The following is a 25,576-nucleotide window of genomic DNA, read 5'->3' on the forward strand; positions in this document are numbered from 1 at the left end:
CTTTTTTACTATATAATTTTTAACCAATTTAAGCTAAATTCTTATACATACCCAGTTCTGTAGAGATACCGTAACATTCAGTGATAATCAATCCATTCTTCCTCTGCTTTTTATCTTTTCTTTCTGACTGTGCTTGTGACATCTGTATTTCAAGCTCAGAATCCTAAGGAGCGTGGGTAAGGGCATAAGAAATTTTCACAGAAGTTAGATTTCACTGTAAGTCTTTGCCCAACAATGACTCTTCACTTAGAATTCTATATATGCATAAATGTAAGCATAAAGGAGTCTGCCTTTTTCTTTTTTTTCCCTAGAGAATCATTATTAAGGTAAACAATTATAGAATTGCCAGGTTGCTAAGACAAATGGTGATAAGCAATAGTAATTGTTGCAACAGTTCAAATCCAGGACTGCAGATCAAGGTCTGCTCAGGTGTAAAAGTCTATAAATCATACATGCACTCAGGTGTTGCAGTCTTGTACTGGGGTTTATTGGGGCTTTCTGCAGTGTCTTTTCTCCTTAGCTATAATTAGCTCTTGTGCCATATATGGTCTCTTGATAATGACAGTCCTAGGAATGACACATGGTAGTCTAGATATTATCAGTAATAAAACAGAGGAGGAGCAGATGGAAATTTTGTGATGCACATAGTTCTTATGGTGCTGTGGTTCCTGTGCTCCAGCAGCTGGAGATGCCTAAGAATTATTTCATTTTTGGACAATAGGGAAGGCTGAACACAAGGCACAAACTATATTCTAGCCAAGAGCAAAACCTATGCAAATGTGCTGACCTACTCCTGAGAGCCAGATGTCATTGCTTCAGGCAAATGTTAAATTTTTTATGGTATGAACGTTCAGATCTGTCCTGAAGCAAGATACACAGTATTCCCACAACTTTCCTTTCATTGCCATGGCAGCTTGTTATTGTCAGGGTCTTACACAAAGGTACAGCTCAGATCTTTTTTAAATGCAAAATGTCAGGGGTTTGTTTCACCTGAACATCTTATGGCCAGCATCAAACTGACATGCTACAAAGGGTGTTAGCGTGTGGCAAACTGTCTTGGTACTGGCAGTAAACATCCCTGTCCCAGCTCTGCTACCTTCCCTTCTTTGGGCTATCATGTGGGCCTGGGTGGTCTGTTGCAGTGGGCTTGCCTTTGTTCTGCCAAGGCTTTAGTCTGGCTGTGAACCAGCTGCAATCCACAAGCTGTGTAGACTTGGAGGCCAAGCCAGGCTCAGTGACCTGTGCTTGGTGTGTGTGGGAGTTGGCTGGGAAGTGAGGCCAGCGTGGCTGTGGTGCTGCAAGCACTGGAGCAACCCATGGAGCTGAGCTACAGAGCACTGCCCAGCAGTACAGGACTGCACTGGTGCCAGGCAGCAGGTGCTGAAATCTCACTCTGGAAAGACTGTCTGTGGAAAGTGGCACTTTGGCTGACACAAAGCTTGGCGTTTTGTGCTGGTCACCAGAGCTGGTTAGAAAGTGAGGTCTCTGCTGCTCCATGCTTTTTCCATGCTCCTATCAGCAGATTCTGGAGGATGCTGGAAAGGTTGTGTTTTAAATGGATGGAACGTTACCAAGAGGAAGTGCTTCTGGTACTAAGCCAAATCTAGCTTTGAGAAATCTATATAGAATGTGGGAAAGGTTATGGGGATGAACAGCCTGTGTACAACACTTTCTTACCATGGAGATCTTGAGTTGAAAAGGACAGAAATTAACAATTGATATTTCACTGAAAAAAACTCCCTGAAATGTTTCATTTTTCAAAGGACACTTCCATGCTTTTAAATTAATCAAATCATTATGCTTCCCTTATGCAGAGTCTAAAAGTGCAGTTAGTGGTTCTGACTTCGTACATATTTTAATGCGCAAGTCACATCCCCAGTAATTGTAATAGTCTCTCTTCTGATGGAGCTGTTGAGGAAGCAGGAAGCAAATAAGGAAAGTATGTGACAAAGCAGAGGAATCAAACCTTGGTCTCAGCTGGACCTTTATCTATGTAGCATAATTTATTTATCAAGTAAAATTTTAACAGGATATTCTAATTTTTTCTAACAATGAATTATGCAGAGCTACAGCACTTCAGATACTCTTTGCAAATCCATACTTTTAATGCCACTTTCCCCTTCTCCTTTTTTCTGTTCACAGTCAAAAACCCTAAGTGTAACCAATGTTGATACAGCAAATGATGTAATTCTGATGGCCCTGCAGCAGCTGGGAATTAATGTAAGTCCTTGCACCAGTTTTAATGAGTCTTTCTTTGTAGTTACTTTTAACAATCAGATCTTCCCATGCACTTTTTCCAAGTTTTAGGGTATGAACATTAGTTAAATCCTTTAACAGAGTAGTTCAGAGTTGTTGAAATGCAGCAGAAGTGCCTTGTTAACATATAGACCTCCAGAGATTATCAAGTGCCTTAAAAGTTTCCAGCAAGCCTCTCATCCCTGTAAGGGATCAGTCATGTTTCAAGTTGCTTTTAAATCTCTTTTGCTGATGTCTAAGAGGAGATATCTTGACACAAGAAGTGAGAGTTCAATAGAGCTCCCTTTGCATACTTCAATGTGAACAAGAAGCCTGCTGCCCTGCCTGTTAATTGGTTTCAGAGTGTGCAAGCATGCATGATCAGCTGTGTCCTCAGATTGCACTGCTCTCAAGTGTGCCAGTCAGGTACTCTAAATATCCATGGACCTTTGGAGTTATGTGAGATACGAATGTGACTAAGTGATTGCATGGAATCTGAATGTGCCCAATTTAAACAGTGTCCTGAAACTGTTTTGGAAAAAGGCTTTTACAGGACTTATGATAATACAGGGTAGTGTACGAGATAGATGCAGTGATCCCTGCTAGATCAAGTACTGCCTCAACTGGCTTCCTTTGCCCTAAGCCAGACTAGGTGATGCCTCAGGTGTAGTAGAGGATCAGTGCCAGGACAATTCTGGCTCTCTCACTGTATTTCACAGCACTGCTCCAGCCAAAACCAGTGATCATGTAGAAACTCCTGGATGGCAGCTTTTTTACTGGTCTAACAGCTTGCTGTTTGGGTAACAGGATTTTATAAAATGTTTCACTTGTAATGCATATGTTGATCTCATTGCATGGAATCAGAAAATCTTTCCTTACCACAGCCCTGAGTGTGAAGAGTCAAATACAATGAGCAAAATGCCACTGTTATGCTTCCCTGGGGCTTCTGGAGACACACAGCAAAAGTTGGAGTAACCTCAGAGTTTGTCTTCCCCAGCATCCATTATCCCTAATTTATACATGCTTTTAATGCAGGAGTCTATTCTGCTAGCTTGGCATTTCCCAGGCACAGCAATTTGTGTCTACCCATCTTGTTATGGCTCAGACATCTCATTTACACCAGGGCTGGGGCCCTGGCTCAGAATCCAGTAGTCCATTTAATTAAGGAATCTCTGGAGTCGATAGAGGGATTGCAAGGTGAAAAGGATAAAAGGTGAATTAAAATTAGGATTTTAATTGTAGATTGTCTCCCCTGCTCTGCACCAAAAATCAGGAGATGAAGTGCAATTATAACTGCAAGTGTTTATTGTGATGTGCTTCATTTTTACCCATTTTATGGGTGTCATTTGCACTTCCTCACTTAGTGTACAGTAAAAAACAGGAAAATGGTAGTATTTAATGAGAATACTTTGTCTGAGATTAGCAGGAGGAGGAGTTGCTTGGGTTTCAGCATTGTGTTCTTTTGTACGTATCACAATCAACCTTTTCCTCTGCTTTACATTTTTATTTCAAGTGGAAAAAGAATGAAAGCCATCTGAAAGATGTAAAATCTTGCCTGCAGAATTATTTGCCCAAGTAATATACTACATTTTTTCACTGCTTCTTTATAGCAGAAAGCCTTTTTTTCATTAGAGGCATATCATAAGATTAGCAATAAAATCAAACAAGCTAAATAAATTAAGCTGTAGCCTGCATATCAATCAAACACCCAGCCCCCTGGTAGGATTGTTCTGGCTGTAAGGAAGCTCTGCCTTACGCGCTGTATCGAGGTTTTTTATTTCTATCCACAGAGAACCACTTGAAAGGAGCTCCATGACTTTTCAATGGCAATTACAAAAACTACATTTCACATATTGTGTGATTAATGGGGCTATTACTTTGGCTGAGTTCACTCTGGTTTAACACATCAGGGTTTTTTCCTCTGTGGTTTCTCTGATAAAATGACAGCTAGCTCGTGCAAAATGACATTGATCATCTGTTCCAAATTATCAAGTGGGGCAGAAGGAAGGGCCTTGGGTTTCCCAGCTTTGTAAGTGCACTTGCTGACTTTTCTGGGACAGTCACATTTATCCTGACAAATGGCCTCATAAAGCCATAAAGGACAGCATTTGCAGTTGGGGATGAGCAGCCTGCCCCCTGGAACCACGCTTACTGGCTCTTCCTCTGCTTCCCCTTCACAACAACAAACCCTTTCATATATGTATGTGAAAGGAAAAGCAAATACCCTTTCTTGTGCTCTTCAGCTGTATTTATTTGCTCCTGGCTGCTTGCCCCGAGGCATCAGAAATGTCTCTAAAGCCTATTTATTTTCCTTGTGCCCCCTGCTAGCTGATTTAACAGCAGTGCTAATATGGGCCAGAAAGCTCTGGCAGTCAAGAGAGCAAACTGCAAAGCCTTCACTGGGTGTATCAGCATTACATCAGGTGCATACAGCAAGTAGGAAGAGTTACAAAAGCCTTAGGAACAGTGGGTGAAGGTCCAGAAAAAGCAGGATAGTAGGCAAGTCTGTTTAAAAGGAGGTGGGAATTAACTTTGGATGTAAATAAATGCTGACCTGAGGTATTTATCATTTTTTATAGCCAGAAAACTTGTAGATTTTAACTATCCTGCTTTAGTAGTGTCACCAAAAAGGGATTTAAGGTAAAATAGATCACTTTTAATGCAGTGTATTTATCCACTTTATATTTTCTTTTATACATTTATGCTAAAGGCAATATTTAGAATTTGCTTTAATTTGTTTTGATTTAAATCAGAGGTTTTCACAGCTTTTCCCAAAAATTATGACATTCCTCAATCTTTTGAAAATTGTCTCTTTTAATGTAAATTTATCCTTTCAGCTGTACACTTTAAAGAGGGTTCAGTAGTCTTAAAACACCATCCAGCAGTCCCAAGCTCTTCCATGCATAAGGGCTGCACAAAAATGCTGACAGCAGCCCTACAACAAGATTTTGTGGCAGCATTGAGTGCCAGGAGCCTGGGGCTGCCATCCTTGCCTGGGCACCATTGGGGTGGGCTCAGGTCTCAGGTGAATGTGCTCCTGCCCTGCACTCCAGTGTCAGTCACAGGATGCTGTTGGCTCACCAGCCTGAGCTCCTTCTGCTTAGACATGTACAAAAGCTGGGGAGAGGGTGGAGCAGAGCAGTGAAATGGGCTCTGACATCCATCCCTCTGCTGCCAGGAGGCACTCCTGTCTGAGGGAAAGAACTGGGTGCAAATCTCCCCCTTTTTCTTCAGAAATGATGGGCTCCAGCACCTCTCACTGCTCAGAGCTGAACCCAGGTCACATAAACCACATTGTTCATGACAGACACACTGCAGGAATTTTGCTGGTGGCAGACTTGGGCATTGCAAAAGTCAAGGGGATGGATTCCTTTGACCCTGCTGGCAAGGTGCAGATTGTCCTTATAATGTGAGAAGCTTTATGTGAGCACCTGTCCTTAATGGCTGACAAACTGATTCTTAATTTTGGTTTTAAAGGGCTCTGAAAAAGACTACAAGCTATGGGTGATTTCAGGAAGAGAACATGCTCCTTACCCTCTTATTGGTAAGTTATTGCCATTGTTTTGCTTTTCAATTTTCACTCATTTACTACTGCTGTAGGAAGCAAGAAATAGAGAGAAGTTTCCTCTTTAATTTTGTTTTTCCTGTTTTTTCTTTTACTTCCCTGTCATGCGAGTTTGCCTGTCTGGGAAGTTAGTGAAAAGCTGATCCTTTGTTTTGAAGAGCAGTTGTCTGCTTGTGTCATCACTAAGAGGTTGAAGAAGTTCATTTATTTCTGCCCCAGTTTAGCTGCATGAGCCCCAGTGTTTTTGCAGAGTTGGCCTCTCCAGTCACCTCTTCTTCTGGAGGCTGTCCAGCTTTCCCATATTTCTTCCTACCTCCGTAGCATTGTTTATTCCCTTCCTCAGCAAAACTCAGCAAAGTTTTGAGAAATGATCTTTCCTTCCACAACTCAAGTTAACTGATTCAAGGGGTCCTTTCCAATCCGGTGTTTCTCATTCTGGTTGACAGCTCCCCTCTAATTAGGAGCAAATTAGTGCTTATTAACTTTCAAAAATGCTTCTCAAAACATTTCCAGACCAGGAATCAACACAAATCTCAGAAGTGATTGGATGGAGTGATTTGATTTTGGCCCATGATTCACTAAGAACAAACCCCTTTCCATTAGTAAGAACATTTCCCTGTAGAAGCGCAGTATTACTTGTGCTGTATGAGTTTGCAGATGATTAGAACAAGAAAAACCTGTGGATTTTCTGTTTTTTCTTCCTGCAAATCTATTCCCAGTAAATCTTAGCATTCCTTCTTAAAGCAGCCTTAGCTACAAATGCTCCACTGGAGTCAGACAACATTAATAATAATAAAATGTCTAACTGGTGCACCTTATAGAGAGTACAAACTGTTTTGCCCTTGAAACATACCAGACTTTGGGTTTCTGACCATTATTGTGTATCTTCTTCAGATAAATCACACCTATGGCTTTAAACATAGAACCAGAGAATTCAGAAATGACTGACTCTCACTGCAAATTCAAGTTGCAATTCTTGGAAAAGAAGAATCTGATATGAAAGTGATGCTGCTCTTGATATTTATGCTAAGGTTTATTAGATAAGCGCAACTTTTATCATAGGTGCACATCAGAAGCAGAGTTCGACTGTGCCATAGCTTCATACTACCTGTAATCTCAATTAACATCTCTTCCACTCTCTTGTGTTCAAGTCTAACTAAAACATCTTAGCATTGCATCCACATTTAATATATTTAATCCACCAGGTCTTTAGACAAGTCTGAAAAGCATCTTTCCGGTGGCATTTGTGTAAGCTCCTCCAGAAATGAATTGCCTCTGTGTAGTCCCCAAAGATGCTGGTTAAAGCCAAGCACAGCTCATTTGCATCAGCTCTGTGATTAATGTTTCCTTCCTGTTTCAGCCTTAGACAGGAACCATAATTGTGTCTCATTTGACTGAGCTGATGGCTGTTGGACTTAACATGATAAGGGAGGGAAGATCACTTCCACACTGGAATTTTTTGGTTTTGCATGCTCAGCAAAAATTTGACGTGACTGATCCGAAAAGCTCATTGCTCTCCAGAATGACACGAGCAAGCAGTACCTAAACTTCCAGTGCCAAATAAAAGCAGTAGAAAGAATAAACACTGAATTCAGAAATAGTCACTTTTATTTTTTTCTGACTGGCTTTTATGTGATACAGCTGTAATAGATCTGGTTTTACTTTTACATCTGTTTAACTACACCGAACACGGTAACTCCCTATCTGCCAGTGTATGATTTATGCCCGTGCAAATATGGAGAAAAGCAAAAATTCTTAGATTACTGAGAAAGTGCTGTGGGCCAGCAAGCAAAATCTGCTTTTTCTCCAGGGCAGATGGAGTTTTGCAAGTCTCCAGTCAATCCAACAGAGATTATTACGATTTCTCTTTGAACAGGACATGAATATCCCTTTGGAATTAAAATGAGCCACATTCGTGACGCTATGCCCCATGGATCAAAGCCCTGTGCCTGCCCCAGGCAGCTCCAGGGCCCTTTCTTGACGGAGCAGCTGCCCCAGGAGCTGCAGTGCCAGTTTGTGCTGAAGCCCAGCCAGGTGGCCGTGTGCCAGCAGCTGAACGGTACGTTGTCCTCCCACCCCAGCATCTCTCCCCGCAGCCTGGCCACCTGGCTCTGCCACAGAAGGCAAATGTACCGGGCTGGGGGCGCAGTCGGAAGCAGAGAGGAGTGTGCAGGTGTATCTTCCAGCTGCTCAGGGGATTTTGCAGTGTAGCTCTCACTGATCTGAGTGTGCTGTTGTGTATGTGTCATCTTTGTAAGTTACATTTTGACAAGCTGCCTGTCAAGTGATTGTTCTAAAATCAGCAAAAGAAAGACAGGATCTCTCCCCTGCAATTTTTGTGAGTCTATTAGCTGAGCTTCTCTCTGTAGCCCTTGCTGTGCTCTGTAACAAGGCAGAGTGCTTTCATGGTTCAAGAGTCAAGGCTTGACTTTGGCACAGAATTCCCATGCAACATTTGGCAGCATCCTTCATCTCAAGAAGGTACTTTGGACTACACACCTACCTCACTGGGACCCTCCAGTGGCAAAGTCTAGGCAGGCACTTGGGTACCTTGAGGAGGTGAGTAAATAGAACTTTATTTCAGTGCTCTTTGAGTAAAACAAAGAAAGTAATGTTTCCTTCTGCCTTTGGCCTGGATGCTGCAAAAATACGAGCACCTGCTCTCTGCTTTGTAGTCTGTTAGCAACGCAATGACTGCACTCTGCTCATGAGAAAACAAATAAGGAGATAGTGACAAGATTGGGGAATTAGAGTTAGGGCAAGGATACATCCCATGGTGTGTTTTTGTTGTTCTTAACACACTAGCATATTCAGCTCAATTAGGAACTCTGCCCTACTTCACCATTAATAACTGCATCACAGAAAAAATAACATCCATGCTGTTATCTTGGGCACTCCCCAATACCTAAGATCTCCCACAATATATGAATATGAATAGAATATATTTGTAATGTTTTTAGAAATTAAATACAGTGAAGCTATACCAGAGTCCATTGCAAATTATTCTGGAAATTGATTACATTTTATATAAATTAATTTCCTTTCCACATGCATTCATCCACCCCCTTCCCAGTAATTTGTATCATATATTACCTCATGGCATATTTTAAGAATGAGGCAATCTAGCAAAGGGGTGTAATTAGGTTTACAGGCCCTGCTTTGGCAGCTGATGTTGACTGGCAAAAGAAAATAGAAATGCAAATCATGCCTGTAGAGTTCTAATGCAGATGTGTTATCATCAGCACTGTGCAGGCTGCAGGAGTTGTGTGAGCCTGGCTTGGGGCAGCAGAAGCCTGGGGCAGCCTGCAGGTCATGCACAGGGACTGTGCTAAATGGCAGAAAGAGGCTTTTAGTCCATGTGCCTTTCTCTCTTTCATCAGACAAAACCTGTTAAAGCAATGTATAGGTGTAATTGCTTGCAAAGCAGGTTATCTCATATACAACACTGTTCCTTGTGCTTTTTCCTGACTGTTTTGGGTTTGGAAAATGGCAAAAATTATCTGCATGCAAGCCAAGGCTATAATCTGGCTTTTGATCTTTGAATCAGCAAGCCAAAATTTGTGTTGGGTACCCACTGGGCACACTGCCACATCCAGGGTGAATTTACAAAGAGCAGTATTGTAACCCCACACTTCACTGCCACATGCTGTGCTGTCCTCCCTCCCATCCATTCCCTGCAGTGGGATGCCACTGGACATGCCACTGGACAATGTGCTGGACATACTGTCCCTTCTGGAGGCAGCAAGGAGCTGCTCAGCTCCACCAGTGTGCACCACAGTCAGACAGCAGTGTAGGTGCTGACAGGCAGGCATGACTGACAGCTGGCCCTCATGGCAAATAAATAGCTGTGTGGACACCAAATGTAGTGGTGTAATTGCATCAACTGTCCTGGCAGGATGGTTAAAAAAGTACAGGAGAATTTTCTATGTGGAAGAAATGGAGTGTTTCTGTTGCCTCTGCTGCAGCCTTTCAGCATGTAACAAGAATGGTCACCTACCAGTTAAACATAGTCATTAAATTATGCTCATGAGCACATTGTTAAATAGAGCTGAAGATTTATTTAGAAGTTTCTGATTAGTTTCAAGGAGAGGAAATGCCATTTCCATGGCTAGGACACTAACTATGTATAGACATTCCCTTCATGTAAAATATGAGCAGAAGAGGTGGCTCCTGTGAGCTCTGACCAAAATTTTCCAACAAAGTGGTATTACTTTTTTCTGATTCTGGTTTAGAATAATCCACCAGGGCAAGGCCATGAGGTTTTTGTATGGAAGTACTTCTGCAGAGCAATAATTGGCATCTGTCTTGGCTGAGAGGAGTCTGGCCTTCTCCTAGTATTATAACTTTGCACAGCTTCAAGGAAAGAAAAGTGTACATCCAGCCCTTCTCATCTCCTCTTCAGCTTAAGACTTCTCAACACCCTTAAAAAGGGGGTATGAAAAGGATGAGCTTCCCTGGTTTTCAGTGAATATTAGTTTTTGAGTGGCAGGGCATTTCATTGCCACACATCAGTTGTTGGTTTCTGTCCTGGTATGCTGAAGAACACTGGCTAAGATTTCCTTCCTGTCCCAGGAGAGAGCTGCAGTTAGTTGCAATGACTCCTTGTTCACATTTTCAGTTTGAGACATGGCTGTTAAGAGGGGAACGATCAGTGAGAGATAGGGAAGAGTTCCTAATTTTAAGACTTTTTTTTTTAAATCACTTCTGCTATTCCTTGTTCTGCAAAATAGCATCTTAATTTTTGCTTCCACTGAGACCTATGGGGTTTACAGAAAAAACCACTGGTATGTATCTGCCATTGTGTCACTGGAACGCTGGCAAACCTTAGTTTGTGAACCAAACCTTATTCAGGTGCTAATATCCAGCTCATCTGAAAGAAAAAAAATGTCATTTTGAAAGTTCCAGGTCAGTTATGCTCTCCCAAAACACGATGTGTCAAATAAAACCTTAGACACTGCTAGGCCTACATTTCTTGAAGGTTTGGACTGCCTAAAATGTATATCCATCCTCATTATTTTTTATGAAAAGCATTTTACTTCTGGCTTTCACATTCATATGTTCACATTTTGAGTTAAACTGTAACTTTTCATCCTGTAAGCATCTAATGAAAAGACTTCCACCCATTCCCTAAGGGAGCATGATCTGGAATGGAATGACGTATAATGAAAATCAGTCTTTGAGCTAAAACCCAATTCTAATAAAGTATAGGAGAGAATAAAATATTGGAGAGAAAAATCTGGTATTGTACCACAATCCTTAATTCTGCAAGCCTTGGTTCTGGCCTCCACAACAGTAGAAAGTAAAATGTTTGGAAGAACCAGCTAATGAATTAAAATTTGTATGGGGTAGGTAGGTAAGCAACTAAATCAATGCTGACTGGCTTTGAAAACACCTCAAAAAAGGCAAAATATATCAGAAAAAGATTTTCCCGGTTAGCACTTCTGTCATAAACAGACCGCACTCCTTTTCTCTTTAGCAGTAACCTGTGCTATTAAGAAGACTTCACAGTGGCCAATGTTGAGGAAGGTCATATTAAAAAAACCCTTTTTGTGTCCCAATAGCAGTACTTCCTTCTCTCCACACTCCAAACAAGAGTTTCAGTTAGTGTGCGTCTGTTTGTATCTCATGAAATCTGTTACAATGCAGACAAGCAGAGCCCATCAGTGTGCTGGCAGCATACTGAAATGCCATCTGGTAGGCATTGATTAAAGGGCAGGCACCATCCCTGGGCCATGGTTGGCAAATGCTTGGAGTGAGGACACTGATGATACTCCTGCATTGCAGAGAAGAGAGCAAAGGCTTTTCCTGAAAATGCCTCATTAGTTGATTCTCTGGTGTTACTTGTGGGGAGAGTCTCCCACATTGTCAGGAGAGCTAGGATTACCCTGGACAGCATGCTGAGGTGAGGGCAGTGGATTTGCACCTGTGGGTGAAAAATGAGTTGTTTAGCAGAGTGTAGATCTATGTGAAGTCAGCAGGCTGAGATTTGCCATCCTGCACTTGGTGGAGAGTGCTGACACTGCTCCAGCAGGGCAGATCCTGGTTATCCTCTTCAGGGCATGAGTAAGGCAACACATTCTACACACACACACACACACACACACACACACACAGAGGAATGTATGTACATGGTGGATTAGGCTTAGCTGGATGCAAGGAGTTGGTTGAGTTCATGACATTTTTTCCTTTGAAACCATAGCAACCACCAAAACCCAAATACTGGAACTAGAATTGAAATGCATTTCTCGTAATAAACACCTTTCTCTTTCCCCAGACTTAAGCCAAAAGTCATTTAAAAGGAAAAGATCTATCATAAATTGGGCTTTTTGGCGTGGCCCAGGCACTCACTTGGACAATGCACCCCTCTCCTCAACATCTGCTGCTCCTGGGAAGCTCTTTGGCCTCTTACTAACAACCATCTGTGAGGATGACAACCTACCCAAACCCCTCTTGGTGAGTCCCAGGCTCAGAGTTGGGTCATAGAGTGGTGGAATTTCTCTGTGTAGTAAATGAGGATGTGTTTGTAAATGGAACATTGAAATTTCCCAAGCAAAGGAACCAGAAGAGTTTCCATAGGGAAACCTCATTTGTGGTTCCCAGGAAGAACTTTGGGTTTTAACATATACTGTGGTCAGGCCCAGTTAACAACAGCTAGAGAAATGTGTGTGACCAGTCTGCTGCTCTGGGGTATTTCTCTTTTATAGCCCATGCTATGAGGCTGGTTTCCTAATCCTCACTTACACAGTGTAAATAAATGCCACATTCACACATACTTTTTAAACCACTCCCAAGATCTCTGTCAAATCCCCACATCCATAAATGTCTCATCTACTGTCTCATATAGGCAGCCCACACATGCATAAAAATGCCACCTGCCCATAACTAGGCAATTTCAGAGCCTTTCTTGAAGTCATTCCAGGGCAGGCAAGCACTTTTGAGTCCTCATTTTTGGTCTGACAGCACCACTGCAAAAAATAGGTGGGAATGTGGAGGCTACAGTATCATCTTTTCATCTTGTCTTGAGGCAGCTCTGGTGCTGTGGGTGCTCTCAAAGCCAGCCTAAGACCATAAAAAGGGTTTTCCTAGAGCCCATTCGTAGGCATAATTAAGGCATGTATGTGGCATTTTTGGTGATTAGAAGGCCCTGTTGTCCGTACAGCAGATGAAATATTTGTGGAGTGGGAATGAGCCCTGCAGGATTGGCCCCTTCATCCTAACAGCCTGACTTCTGGCTGAAAGAAACTGCCAGAACCCTACTGCAATCAGTAGGGTCACACCAGTTGACAGGAAAAGATGTTTTGTCTCCTAAGCTGGTGCTTGATGTGCTGCTTTATCACTGCCTGAATAGTGAATCATGCCAGGATTTTCCAGGTCTTTTAATAGTGTTTTCTTTTGAAGGAGAAGTGTGCATTTTCATTATTTAGGTTATTTAAATAAGCCCTCCAGAGATGGACTCAGTATGACTGTAATCACCTGATCCCTCCTTCTCTCTGTTTAAGAGATGAGCCAATGCTGCATTTCAGAAAATTTTCCAAAACATAAATATTAGTAAAATTTTATTTGAAAAAATCCCCAGAGTTACTAAGCATAGAATCACAGCTTGGTAGAATTCGTGCTTTGAATTTTAAACACTGTGTTTATACCACAAAATATAACTTACTTCCGAATTCATGCAGCACCTCCATAGAATAGAATACTGGGGGACTGAATGGGATTTACCTGCAAGAGAAAGAAAATATCAGGGATGAGTGCTGCAAGCATGCTGAATAACTGCTTCAGAGCTTCCAGCTTGCTTTCACAGCTGAAAGGCTCTCTTCTAGCCCTTGCCACACTGAGTTGTCTTGCACCTTAGCTTCATTCATGTAGTTTCATCTAGGTTTGCTAGTTTAATAGGGGCTTCCCATTTTTATCTTGTGACTATTTTGTTCAAAATGTATTTTCAAAGGGTTTGTTCATGTGCTAACATCCTGTGCTGTGGGACAGCCTGTTTTGATGGGAGAACTCTAAATTCCTGCAAAGAGAATGAAAATGCTGGCATGAGTCCTACTGCCATGAAGATGCTCCTCCAATGCATCTGCACTTACATGAATTCTTGATCTTGGACTTCTGCAGGAGTGAGAAATAAACATTAAAAGATAAAAACAAACGTATTAGCTTCTGTGAGAATTATTTGCACTGCTGTGTCAGGAAGACCTACCTTACAGCCCAGACTAGGAAAGTCCCCAAACTCCATTCCTTATCCATTACTGTTCACTAATTCAGTTTAATGATGATGGACCCAGGACCCCTGCGTGTCCCTTTTCTTGCCATCATTTTTGATAACTTGGTCCTCAGGCCACTGCATGCATACACATAATCCCAGAGACTGTCTGCACGTGTTTCCCCTTTCAAAGAGATAAACATGACAAATTCTGTATTGCTTGGAGCAGGCCTGCAAGAGTTGACCTGCATGTCTGAAAGATGGCCCTCAGGAGACTGCAGAGAACTAAGCATCTGGCAAATATCCTGAGCATGTTATCTCAGGAGAAGTTTCAGCATTTCCTTTTCACCTTGTTTTCCTCTATTATTTAACAACAAAAAATCAGTCCCTCCTGTTATTTTAAAAGCTAGGCAGGAATCTGCTTGTTTTCCCTTCTCTGTAATAAGCTGCCTACTTGTTTAGTCCTATGCAGCCTCGTTGGCTTCAGGCAAGCCACAATTTGAGCTTTATCCCCCTTGGAGTGACCTCCCAAGCAGAAGCACCTTGCCTCAGAGTTGGTCCTGCTGACAGCCCTTAGCTGCTTGCAGTCTGATACCACTCACAAGCAGCAAAGGGGGTAAAAACCTGACTCTGATCTGCTGTAGAAGTGCAGATGTATATTAACAAACAAAGCACTTTCTACTTTAGATAAAAAAAATCTCTTTTTTTTTTTTTTTTCTGATATCAACAGTGAAACAGAGCTTTGCCTGTGGTTGGTGATAATATTAACTACAATGATGAGCAGTGAGGGTCTCATATCTTCCTGCAAATTAGTGTCTGGCTGAGGCCACTGTCAAGTGCAAAGCTTTGAATTAGATAGATCACTCTCCTTTTCCCATGCCACAGCATTTATTTATTTAAACGACTTGGCTGAAATTTGCTTGGGTCCTGGAAGGTCATGCTGAAAGTTAGTGCTTAGCAGTGGTAGAACAGTATTTCTGAGGGGATGTTTTCCAAAATGAGAGCCCCAAAACAGGGCTTTGGAGGGTGAACCCTGACTTTTGTTTAAATTCTGATATTTTTTAGGACTAAAAGGTTTTCAGCTGTGGCAAAAATGGCAAAACTACATTTTAGTGTATAAAATATATTTATGAAAAATCCTCTTTGCCTTTTTAATTTTTTTTTAGGACATGCTTTCCCTCCTTTACCAAGAAGGGCCTTCCACCAAGGGTATTTTCAGACGCTCTGGAAGTGCAAAAACATTCAAAGAGCTAAAGGAGAAGCTTGATTCAGGCACTGAAGTGGACCTGGCCCGTGAATCCATATTTGTGACAGCATCTTTGTTTAAGGTATATGAAGAATATTCCTGTCTCCCTTTTTTGGGTGAGAGCAGCACAGATCCTGTGCACAACCAGGGAAGGCTTTTCTCCAGGAAAATGCCCAAAGAGGAATTGGTGGAGTGAATTAACAAGAATGAGCTGGCACTTTAACCTTCTAAGGATCTCCAAAGGATGCTTCCACTGAATTAGGATGAGGAAGAGGAGTAGCAGCTTATTTTGCTGACCGCTTTCCTGAGGTCTCTGCTGCAGCCTGGTCCTGTTACTCTCTTTGTCTCTGCATATGAAACCTTAAAAGGCACGTTGGCAGACCTGTCTCTTTACACATCAGTATACCCTACACTGCAGATCCTAGTGAGTTTGTAGTGTTGCCATAAATACTTGGATTATTTTTTCCATGCATCTTCTTTTGTTACAGTCTGGTATGTCAAAACCAGTGTTCCTTGTGCAAAAAAAGCATCATAGCTTCCCTCACCCTAGATTTTTTGGGAAGCTAGGATTTGGCCCTTCTTCCTAAACTGCAACAGTTTCCATGCCCATGGTTGAGGTGTTAGGAAAGAGGAATAGCAAAACTATCAATGACTAGTTTAAGTACTCCATTGATTAGGGGAAGGAAGGTAGGGATGCCTTGGAGTGCCTATGGTCTGGAGGTATTTGAGCTTGTCAGCTGAGAAGAAACAGGGACTACAGATAAGTAAAGACAGACATTATGCAACATCAAAATAACTGGTTTCGCTGCAGATTTTTTAGTTTAGCAATATCAGATGAAGCATTCAAATACCTCTGTTTTGACAGGAAAGGGTATGCAAAGACTGGAAAATATTCACTTTAACCATGATCTAAAGTGCCTCTATCTCAGATTATTTTCTTCTGATTTTGGTGGTTGTGTGTAACAATATACTTGCCAGGGAGTGCTGTCCCGTGGATACATCCTCTTGTATCTGTGTATCTTATTCCTACTCCCTCACATGCCCCAAAACAGCTGCTCACGTGTTTTGTTCTTCTTTTCTCTTGATAAGGATTTTCTTCGCAACATCCCAGGCAGTATTTTATCATCCCAGCTGTGTGATAAGTGGGTGTCTGTGCTGGATCAAGGAAATAATGAAGAGAAGATAAAAAGCATCCAAAGGTAGTTATTTATATTCTCTACATTCTTTTCCTATAAATGTATATCCCAGAATGCAGAATCACAAACATTCAACTTACAGTTATATTTTTTAAACAAGAACATCTCTTTGACACCCTCCCTGATTTAATTAGTGGACCATGTTACCATGTTTCTGCATTTCCATTATCTTGACTTGTGTGTATCTATCTATGGGAAGTGGTCATTAATGTGAAGAATTCTGTTTTCATCTGTTTTCAGGTTAATAGAGCTTCTCCCCAGAGCTAATGTTGTTCTCTTACGTTACATCTTTGGAGTTCTGCATGGGATAGAAATGAGGTCTGAAGAGAACCAGATGAATGCCTTTAATCTGGCTGTCTGCATTGCACCTAGCCTGCTCTGGCCTCCTGTTTCCTCCACTCCTGATATAGAAAGTGAATTTATTAAAAAGGTATGAAACACTTTGGTGTAGCAGAAAACCACACCAACTTTGATCTCATTCAACCAGGCTGTTGGTTAGGAACTTGAGAACACTCAGTACCTCTTCAGATCAGGACTTTTCCTCTTATCAGGGCTCCAGCAACATTCATCAATCCATTCTCACAATCTTCCTGGAAGAAGGGGAGAGAGGCCATAAAGCAATGCCCAGTGTATCAGCAAAATGATTCTCTCATCAAGAAGATTTCTGGTTGTGGTGACCTCCAAATAGGACAAAGTAGAGTGGAAAAGATGTTTACAAAGAAGTATACCAGGACAATTTATTGGGCCCAGGAGACTGAGAGAGTAGTTCCTGGCTGCCTTCATGGATGACATGGATGACAGTTTGCTCCTGTTCCACATCTGTATGGTGAGCTTGTCCTGAGTTGAATAATAGAAGTTCTGATGTCTCTCTTCCATTGATTTGTTGCAGATTTCTAGTCTGGTACAGTTCCTCATTGAGAATTGCTGCAGGATTTTTGGAGATGAAATTACCTCCCTCTTTGGAGAAATACTGATGACATGCAAGAGAGAGAACAGCTCAGGTAATGCACATTGATGTTTCGATCCAATTAAGACAGCTAAACTCAGCCAGGCAAAAGATTGGTATATTCCACGGAAGAATGCTGTTCCTTCTTCATGTGGTGTTCCCAGATATTGCTGTTCTCTTTCCATTCAATTCCCCAAAGAATTGGTCATAATCACTAATTCAACTTACCATAGACCTGCATCATATCACAAGATGCTTTCATAAATACTCTTGCCCCTATACCAGTCATCTGAATCTCTCTGGTTAAAAAAGGAGGGAGGGGAAAAAAAAGAAAATTTAAAAAAAAAAAAAAAAAAAAAAAGAAAATTTAAAAAAAAAAAAAAAAAAAAATCTGGAGAGGGTTTCCTCTCAAATCGAGATTTTTTGCATGAGCCTGTGTTTTCCCAAAATATCAAGAGGTCAGTGATCAACAATGGTCATAATACAGCTGTCACACCATTACATTAGGGTTGAAAGTGTCTATTCACTATCAAAAGAGCAAGATCTCCAGAGTTTCAATGGGACATCCAGATTTTGCTGCTAGCACAGAAAAATGGATCTGGTGACTGAAACTGTTTGGCAGACTAGTTGACAGAGCTTTCCAGATTATCATTAATGCTTTTTTTCTCTTCAGCCCTCTGATTTTGACTGGAGTTTTGTGTCTCTCCTTAAAGTAATTTCTAAAGCAACATTTTTGTAAGATAAATTTTGTCCCAAGTAGCCTGCACTGCAAGTGATAATGGCACTTGTGTCAGCATGTCTGACAGTGTGGCTGTTTCAAACTCCTCATGCTCTCCACTGAGACTGGGTGAAATTTGACCTGCCCCTTCCCCAGCAGTGCAGCACATGGGTTCTGCTGTGCTGGGATGTGCTGGCAGGGAGAGCTCAGTCCCACGACAGGTTACAGCAGCTGAAAGAGCTTTCAGGCAGGCACTGAGGCATGGTGACTGCCCGTGCATGAACTGTGTCTGCTGCAAATGTGAGATAAGGCAGATTAGTCTAACCCAGAGCAAAAGAGATTTAATGTAATTCCAATTACTGCAGATACAGGATAGGGCCCAGGTGTGCACTGCTCAGTGCAAATGAGCTGGCTATTTAAACTGAGCCTAAAACATCACAGTGTTGCTCTTAAAAATATTGTATTTTCTGGAAGAAGTAGAGGTAAGAAGTATGCCCTGTTCTCTTCATTTGTCTAAAAGAAGGAAAGAAAGGTTAAATATTGCTTTCAATATCCAAGAATGAAAAGAAAAATTAAACAAATCACCAATTCAATATATGTATGTAAATTGTTGTTTACAGCTGGATTAGCTACTATCCATTAAAAAACCCAAAAAACAACAAAGCAAAACCACAGAGCAAACTCCCTAATCCTTATTTGTGCCACTATCCTGTATTTCTTGACTGAACTGTAGCTTAATACTCAATTTAGCTTCTCCAGTTCAAAATTAAGACAGTAATTTTTAATGAAATGATTAGTACTTTTGCTTGAAGAATCTTTAAAGGCCAAATGCTCCTGAAATTAAAGGATACTTGCCAGGAAAAAAAAAAAAAAAAAAGGGGAGAAGCTGCTTGTCAAGAGGGTGGTTCAGTCACTGATGTGTTAACACTTGGTTTGTCCTTGCAGATGTTGCTTCTCTCCATCAGAATGACTCTTCCTATGACAGCCTGGAAAATGAGGCAAATGATGAAGCTGACTCTTCCTCCAGCGACTGGATTAAAACCCATGGTCAGGATAACAGAAGCAGGGAGTCTGTCTTTACTCTGAGCGATGGCGATTCGGAGCAGACGGAGGTGGATGAAATCCAAAGCCAAACCAAACTGAAGCAGTTGGCAATTTCTGCTGACGTGCACCTGAAGTTTTCCTCGAAAGAAAACTCAAACAAGTCTCCCTACTCCAGTGGTTTCCCATCAGCAGCTACCTCAGGTGCTCCCAAGACTGTGAGGAGGCAGCGGCGCTCCTCCGAGCCTGCGGTTGGCCAGACCTGCAGTTCCGGCCACGCCGATGCTGGGCGGGAGAAGGCGACGCGCAAAGCCAGCTGTGACGTTGTCCTGTCTTGTGAGGATGATGAGTGTTTCTTCCAGCGCCGGTTGTTGCAGGTGGAAAGGCAAAAGCTCAGCAATCAGGGCTTGTTTATAGGGATTAACGTTGGTAAAAGTGACCACACGAACCAAAACGTTGAAAGGAAAGACCTGTCCCATTGTCTCCTGCCTCCCACGCCAGAGGGATTAAATATTTGCTCAGGATTTAGCTCTTTTAGCCAGTCTTCTTCTGGGACATCTCCATCTGTGTCATCCATTTGCTCCTTGGACAGTGCTTTCTCCCAGTTTTCAGACCAAGCTCTGTTAACCTTAAGTGAAACCTCCTACCCTTTCGATAGCACTTTCCAGTTGCTAAAGAAACACGAAGACGCTGCTGCTGCTGTGGCTGATGACTGTTTCCTTCCGTCCACCACAGTGCCACCATCTCCACAACCTACTGACACTGGGGCTGAGGGGGGTTTGGTGGGGCCCAGCAGCAGGTCAGCACCCCTGAAACCTACTGATGGCTGTTTCATTAAGGCTGATCTTCAGCCATTGCCTCTGAAAGTCACTGGGAGAGACAGACTTCATGATCAAAGAGGAGGTCTAGAAAAGCATTACAGCAATCCAAAGTTTGAAGAGACTGACCAAAGCTTTTTGCAGAGGAATCTTAATGCTTAAAATAAACACCATAAAGAAAATGCCTTTGGTGTTGATGTGTGTTCATTTTAAGTTTAACATCCAGATTGTTCAAATTTAATTGAGCAGTCCTTGGACTCACAGGTTTTCTTTTTATAGGAAACTGGGTAATGTTCCAGTATAAAGCTTTGCAAGAACATTGTAGGAATAATAAAAAATGCTGAAAAGCAAGCAAACAGAAATCTCCTGAAAATCTAGAAGAGACCCAGGATGAACTAAGGCCAGTGTCCTGTTCCCTGACCCTGCCAGGGCAGCGGGCTGCCTGCTGGGCCTCTCTCCATGACTACTCAAGTGTTGAGCCTTGCAGATGTGAGTCCCAGTCCTTTGTGCTTTTGATGTAGCGTGCAAAGTCAGCATAGCTTCCATAACTGTGGTATTATACTACTGTTCTGAAACTGATAAATATTACCTTCATTGTCCTCCAAGGAGTAAGTGTGTTGTTTTCTGTATGTTTATACAGTATGTTCGATAGGTGTAGTTATTTCTTTCACCCTGTGAAAGAAAGAAAAAAACCCAAAAATATGTAAAGGGAAATGCTGAATCTTGTAACTAACACCTTGCAACTCTATGTTTCATTTATTGTGCTTTGTTGGCTGTTCTGTTCATGTTTAAGTTGTGAATAGTTTCTTAACATTGCTGTAAATGGCATTATGTATTATTGCAAGCAGAACACGTGTAATTTTATTATGCAACATCCAAACCATAAAACCACAGAGTAGATCGGGTTGGAAAGGACCTTTGAGATCGTCCAGTTCCAACCCCCTGCCATAGAGACAGGGACACCTTCCACTAGACCAGGTTGCTCAAAGCTCCATCCAACCCAGCCTTGAATCTTCCAGGGCTAGGGCATCCTTAACTTCTTGGGGCAACCTGTTCTATTGTTTCACCACTCTCTTGAGAGAAATTCTTCTTAATCTAATCCCGTTCTCTTTTAGTTTAAAACCTTGCCCCTTGTCCTGCAACTATCTACCCATATAAAAAGTCATCTCCCTTCTTTTTATAAGCCCCCTTAAGGTACTGGAAGGCCTAGGTCAGGTCTTCCTGAAACCTCCTCTTCTCCAGGCTTAACAATCCCAACTCTCTCAGCATTTCCCCACGGAAGTTTTTCCATTCTTCTAATGTTCTTTATGGTCCTTCTCTGGACCCACTCCAGCAGGTCCCTGTCCTGCCTGTGCTGGGAGCCCAGGGCTGGATGCAGCACTGCAGGTGGGGTCTCAGCAGAGCAGAACAGAGGGGCAGAATCCCCTCCCTGGCCCTGCTGCCCACACTGCTTTGGGTGCAGCCCAGGACACGTTTGGCTTTCTGGGCTGTGAGTGCACACTGACAGCTCATGGCCAGCCTCTCACCCACCAGCACCTCCAAGCCCTTCTCAGCAGGGAGAGTTCTTCTCCCAGTCTGTACCTGTCCCCACCCAGGGCAAGATGTAGCACCTTGCACTTAGACTTGTTGAACCTCCTGAGGTTCTCATGGGCCCACTTCTCAAGTTTGTCCAGGCCCCTCTGGGTGGCATCTCATCCTTCTGTTGTCTGAGCTGCCCCTCTCAGCCTCCTGTCACCTACCAACCTGCCAAGGGTGCACTCGGTCTCACTGTCTGTGTCATACATCATATAATATATTAAAGTAATGCATTATCTAAATGCTTTGAGTTTGTATAATATATCCTGTTAAATTTTGCTATTATATATGTTCTGAAAAAAATGTGTATTTTTGTACTTGCAAAAAACTGCTGCTAATTTTACAAGTTCTGTTTTGTTGTTATGGCACTGGTATTGATGTGTATGCATTCAATGCTATATATTAAATATTATTTGTTATGTCATAAATATGGTTTATATTCTGTTGAATTTTTTTATGTGTCAGTTCTACAAGGTATTGCTGAAGTGGAAGTCCCAATGATACCACTGTGAATCTTGTGTGAGAAAGGGCTGAAGCATTTTTCTTCCACTTTGAGTGGCATTGCTCCTACAGTATGCCATCATCCTGTTGACTTGCATAAATTCTAGTAATTCTCAAGCAAGAATTCCTACCCTTTTTCTCTTCATCTAGTGGTAGGAGGATGTTTTCAGTTAATGGGATTCAGTCAACAATATGGAGGTGAAGAGAGATCTTGTGGGATAAAACATACAAAGATTGGGAGCAAGGAAAGGAAAGGAATAAACCAATGAATGAGAGCAAGATTTCTTCTTTAATATTAGCAGATTCTTTTTCATATTTAGCAATTTTAATGAAAACAGTAGTATGCAGAATCTGGTCTGTAACAGTCACCTTCTAAAGGTAAAATACTTTGTATGCATTTTGAGGCCTGTCATCTAACAGCCCTACATATACACCGCCTTCAAAACAAACAAACAAAAAAGACTGATTGACATGATGCTATTTTGAAATAAAACAGCTACTCTGCATTTCCATTTCTTTTCAAAACAGTAAAAAGGGTATTGCCATGCTGCCAAGATTACATTGAGTAGCAAATACTGATTCATTGCATCAATAATAAAGCTTTAGAAAAGCTCTAGTCTCTGCAACATAAATTTTCTGTCCTACAAACGGTATCTTCCTACAAGCCATTTATCTCTGCTGTCTGAAGAAAGAGTTTATCAAAGTGTGCTTCGATGTGAAGTGAGTTATGTGTCTGCTTTTGAGCTGTAGCTTATGCTAGAGTGCTTTCAGCTTTAAATGCATGGCAGATAAGCTGGATGTAGACCCAACACAATTTGGAATGCACTGCTGTCTTACAAGACTTACACCCTGCTGCTGCACGAGGCATGTTCTGTGACAATCACAAAAAAGAGCACTAATGGGGACAATCATTGTCTGCAATGCCTCTGGCCTGCAAGCACACAGTGAGGGAATTAAATGCTGGTAAGATCCAAAATGGATTGTACTGAACCCTTTTAGAGTGTCAGATGCAACTCTAAGCACCACAGTAAGCATCCCCCTGGCTCTGCTGTGGGTCTCCTCCATGGGCTCCAGGTGGATTTCTGCATCTCCATGATTCTCTGGGGGCTGCAGGGCACAGCTGCCTCACTGTGATCTGTACCAGGGGCTGCAGGGGAATCTCAGCTCCTGTGTCTGGAGCTCCTCCTGCCCCTCCTGCACCGAGCTGGGTGTCTGCAGAGCACATTCTCTCCCTTTCACATACTCTCCTCTCTCCAACTACCACTGTGCATTTTTTCACCTTTCTTAACTGTGTTATCCCAGTTGCTGGACTCAGCCATGACCAGCAGTGGGACCATCTTGGAGCAGTCTGGCTTTGGCTCTGTTGGACACAGGGAAGCATTTCACACACACACATCCCCCCCACACCCACACACATACACTCATTGTTCTGTAGCCCCACGCTACCAAATCCTTGCCGTGTAAATCCAGTACATTCTGTGAGAAGGCAGTGGGGTGAGGGTGGCCCTGAGTGCTGAGCCCCTTCTTCTGCCCTGGCTCAGTACCAAAACATCACAGAATAACATAAAAAGATGACTGAGTTAGGGAAGAAACAGTGGCTATGACAACTCATCTACTGCTGTCAAAGACAGAAAATGAAGCAAACTGACAAATTACCTTACTACTTGAACTTTCTGTCGCACAGGGTTCATGTTCTCATTGTTAATGAACATCCTGCCTCTGTTTCACAAGTGCTAGCCATCATTCCTTTCAGGTAATTTCAGAGATTACTCTAATGTAAATTTAGAGCAATTTCTTCTCAGCCTGCTTTGAAGGTTTTTTGAATTTTTTGGTTTGGTGGTTGTTTGGGATTTTTTTTTTTTTTTTTTTTTGGGGGGCTCTTCCATTCTTCTTCATCAATCCCATGAATACTACTGCTTCATCCCTGCAAGTTTTCTCTCTCCAGCACTACCCAAATCAGGAAGCAGGAAGTCATGTACCATCTAATCCTTGTCTAAATGAGTTTGTAGAGTTCAAGCAAAATAGATTATAGATCCAGAAAATGAAGCATGACCTTTAAACTGAAGGTGTCTCTCTATCCAAAATTTCAAATCACTGGATTTAGTGAAATAGCTGCTGTTTCACACCCTTTCCTTCTGGGGACATATGTGGTCCCAGGACCTGGTGGTTGACATCTCATTTCCAGCTCTGCTCGTGCTCTACTCTATGATATTTGGCAAATTTGTTTGCTTCCTCTGCTGCCTGTTTTGCACCACTTGTTTTTTCTCTAAGTATGCTGGTGTGCTGGGTCAGGGTAGTGGTTGGTGTTTTCCCCCATCCTAAACATAACTGTTCCCCCCAGCACAGCAGACACGGGGGCTGGGAGGTGGCTGGTGATTTTGGGGGCCACATGCAGAAGTGCAATCACACCTATATGCACACAGTGGGGCTGCCATAACCCATGCAAACAGATTTGTTTCATGTCTTGCAGATCAGCCTGTGCATCTACAAAACATCCCAAACAATCTCACTGAGTTGGGCCTATCAACTTCCTCTCATTTTTATCCATAAAAACACTAGGGAATGGGGTGATTCAGGCTGGAAGAGGCCTCAGGAAATCTCTGGTTCAACCACTTGCCAGGGGCTTGCACATCCATGTAGAATTATAGAATTGTTTAGGTTGCAAAAGATCTTTAAGATCATCATGTCCACTGCTAAACCATGTCCCTAAGCACTTCATCTACACATCTTTTCTGTACTTCCAGAGATAGTGACTCCAACATTTCCCTGGACAGCTTTTTTCAGTGTTAGACAGCCCTTTATGTTTTCCTAATATCCACTCTAAAACTCCCCTGGTGCAACTTGATGCCATTGTTACTTGCCCTATTTTTATTTGAGGGAAGAGGCACCCTCCTGTCAGGCAGCTGTAGAGAGCAGTAAGGTTCTCCCTGAGCCTCCTTTTCTCCAGGCTAAACACCCCCAGCTCCCTCAGCTGCTCCTCACAGCACTTGTGCTCCAGACCCTTCCCCAGCTCCGCTGCCCTTCTCTGGACACGCTCCAGCCCCTCAATGTCTTTCCTGCAGGGAGGGGCCCAGAACTGAGCACAGGATTTGAGGTGTGGCCTCAGCAGTGCCCAGGACAGGGGGACGGTCACAGCCCAAGTCCTGCTGGCCACACCATGGCTGATCCAGGCCAGGATGCCATCGGCCTTCTTGGCCACCTGGGCACACCCTGGATCACGTTCAGCTGCTGCTGACCAGCACCCCCAGGTCCTTTTCCATTGGGCAGCTTCCCAGCCACTGCCCCCAGCCTGCAGTGACCTCAGTGCAGGACCTGGCACTTGGCCTTGCTGAACCTCATACAGTTGGTCTTGACCCATCAATCCAGCCTGTCCAGATCTCTCTGCAGAGCCCTCCTGCCCTCCAGCAAATCAACACTCCCACCCAACTTGGTGTCATCTGTGAACTGACTGAGGGGGTCTCAATTTCTTCACCTAGATCATTGGTAAAGATATTAAACAGAGCTGGCTGCAAAACTCATCCCTGGGGAACATCAC

General features: G+C 42.6%; 1 protein-coding gene across 1 annotated transcript in view; it reads left to right on the forward strand.

The window, feature by feature from the left end:
- The window catches only part of ARHGAP20 (Rho GTPase activating protein 20), a 57,567-nt gene extending 36,214 nt beyond the window's left edge, over positions 1-21,353 (forward strand). The window contains exons 7-15 of the mRNA XM_083855187.1: positions 2,143-2,220; positions 5,713-5,779; positions 7,677-7,859; positions 12,075-12,253; positions 15,167-15,328; positions 16,336-16,445; positions 16,683-16,872; positions 17,332-17,443; positions 19,052-21,353. Coding sequence (XP_083711313.1) covers positions 2,143-2,220; positions 5,713-5,779; positions 7,677-7,859; positions 12,075-12,253; positions 15,167-15,328; positions 16,336-16,445; positions 16,683-16,872; positions 17,332-17,443; positions 19,052-20,127 — 2,157 coding nt within the window. The 3' untranslated portion in view covers positions 20,128-21,353. The remainder of the gene's footprint in view (positions 1-2,142; positions 2,221-5,712; positions 5,780-7,676; positions 7,860-12,074; positions 12,254-15,166; positions 15,329-16,335; positions 16,446-16,682; positions 16,873-17,331; positions 17,444-19,051) is intronic.
- Positions 21,354-25,576: the final 4,223 nt, after the last annotated feature.

Source organism: Zosterops lateralis (assembly GCF_965231275.1).
Source record: "Zosterops lateralis genome assembly, chromosome: 2".
Classification (NCBI taxonomy): Eukaryota; Metazoa; Chordata; class Aves; order Passeriformes; family Zosteropidae; genus Zosterops; species Zosterops lateralis.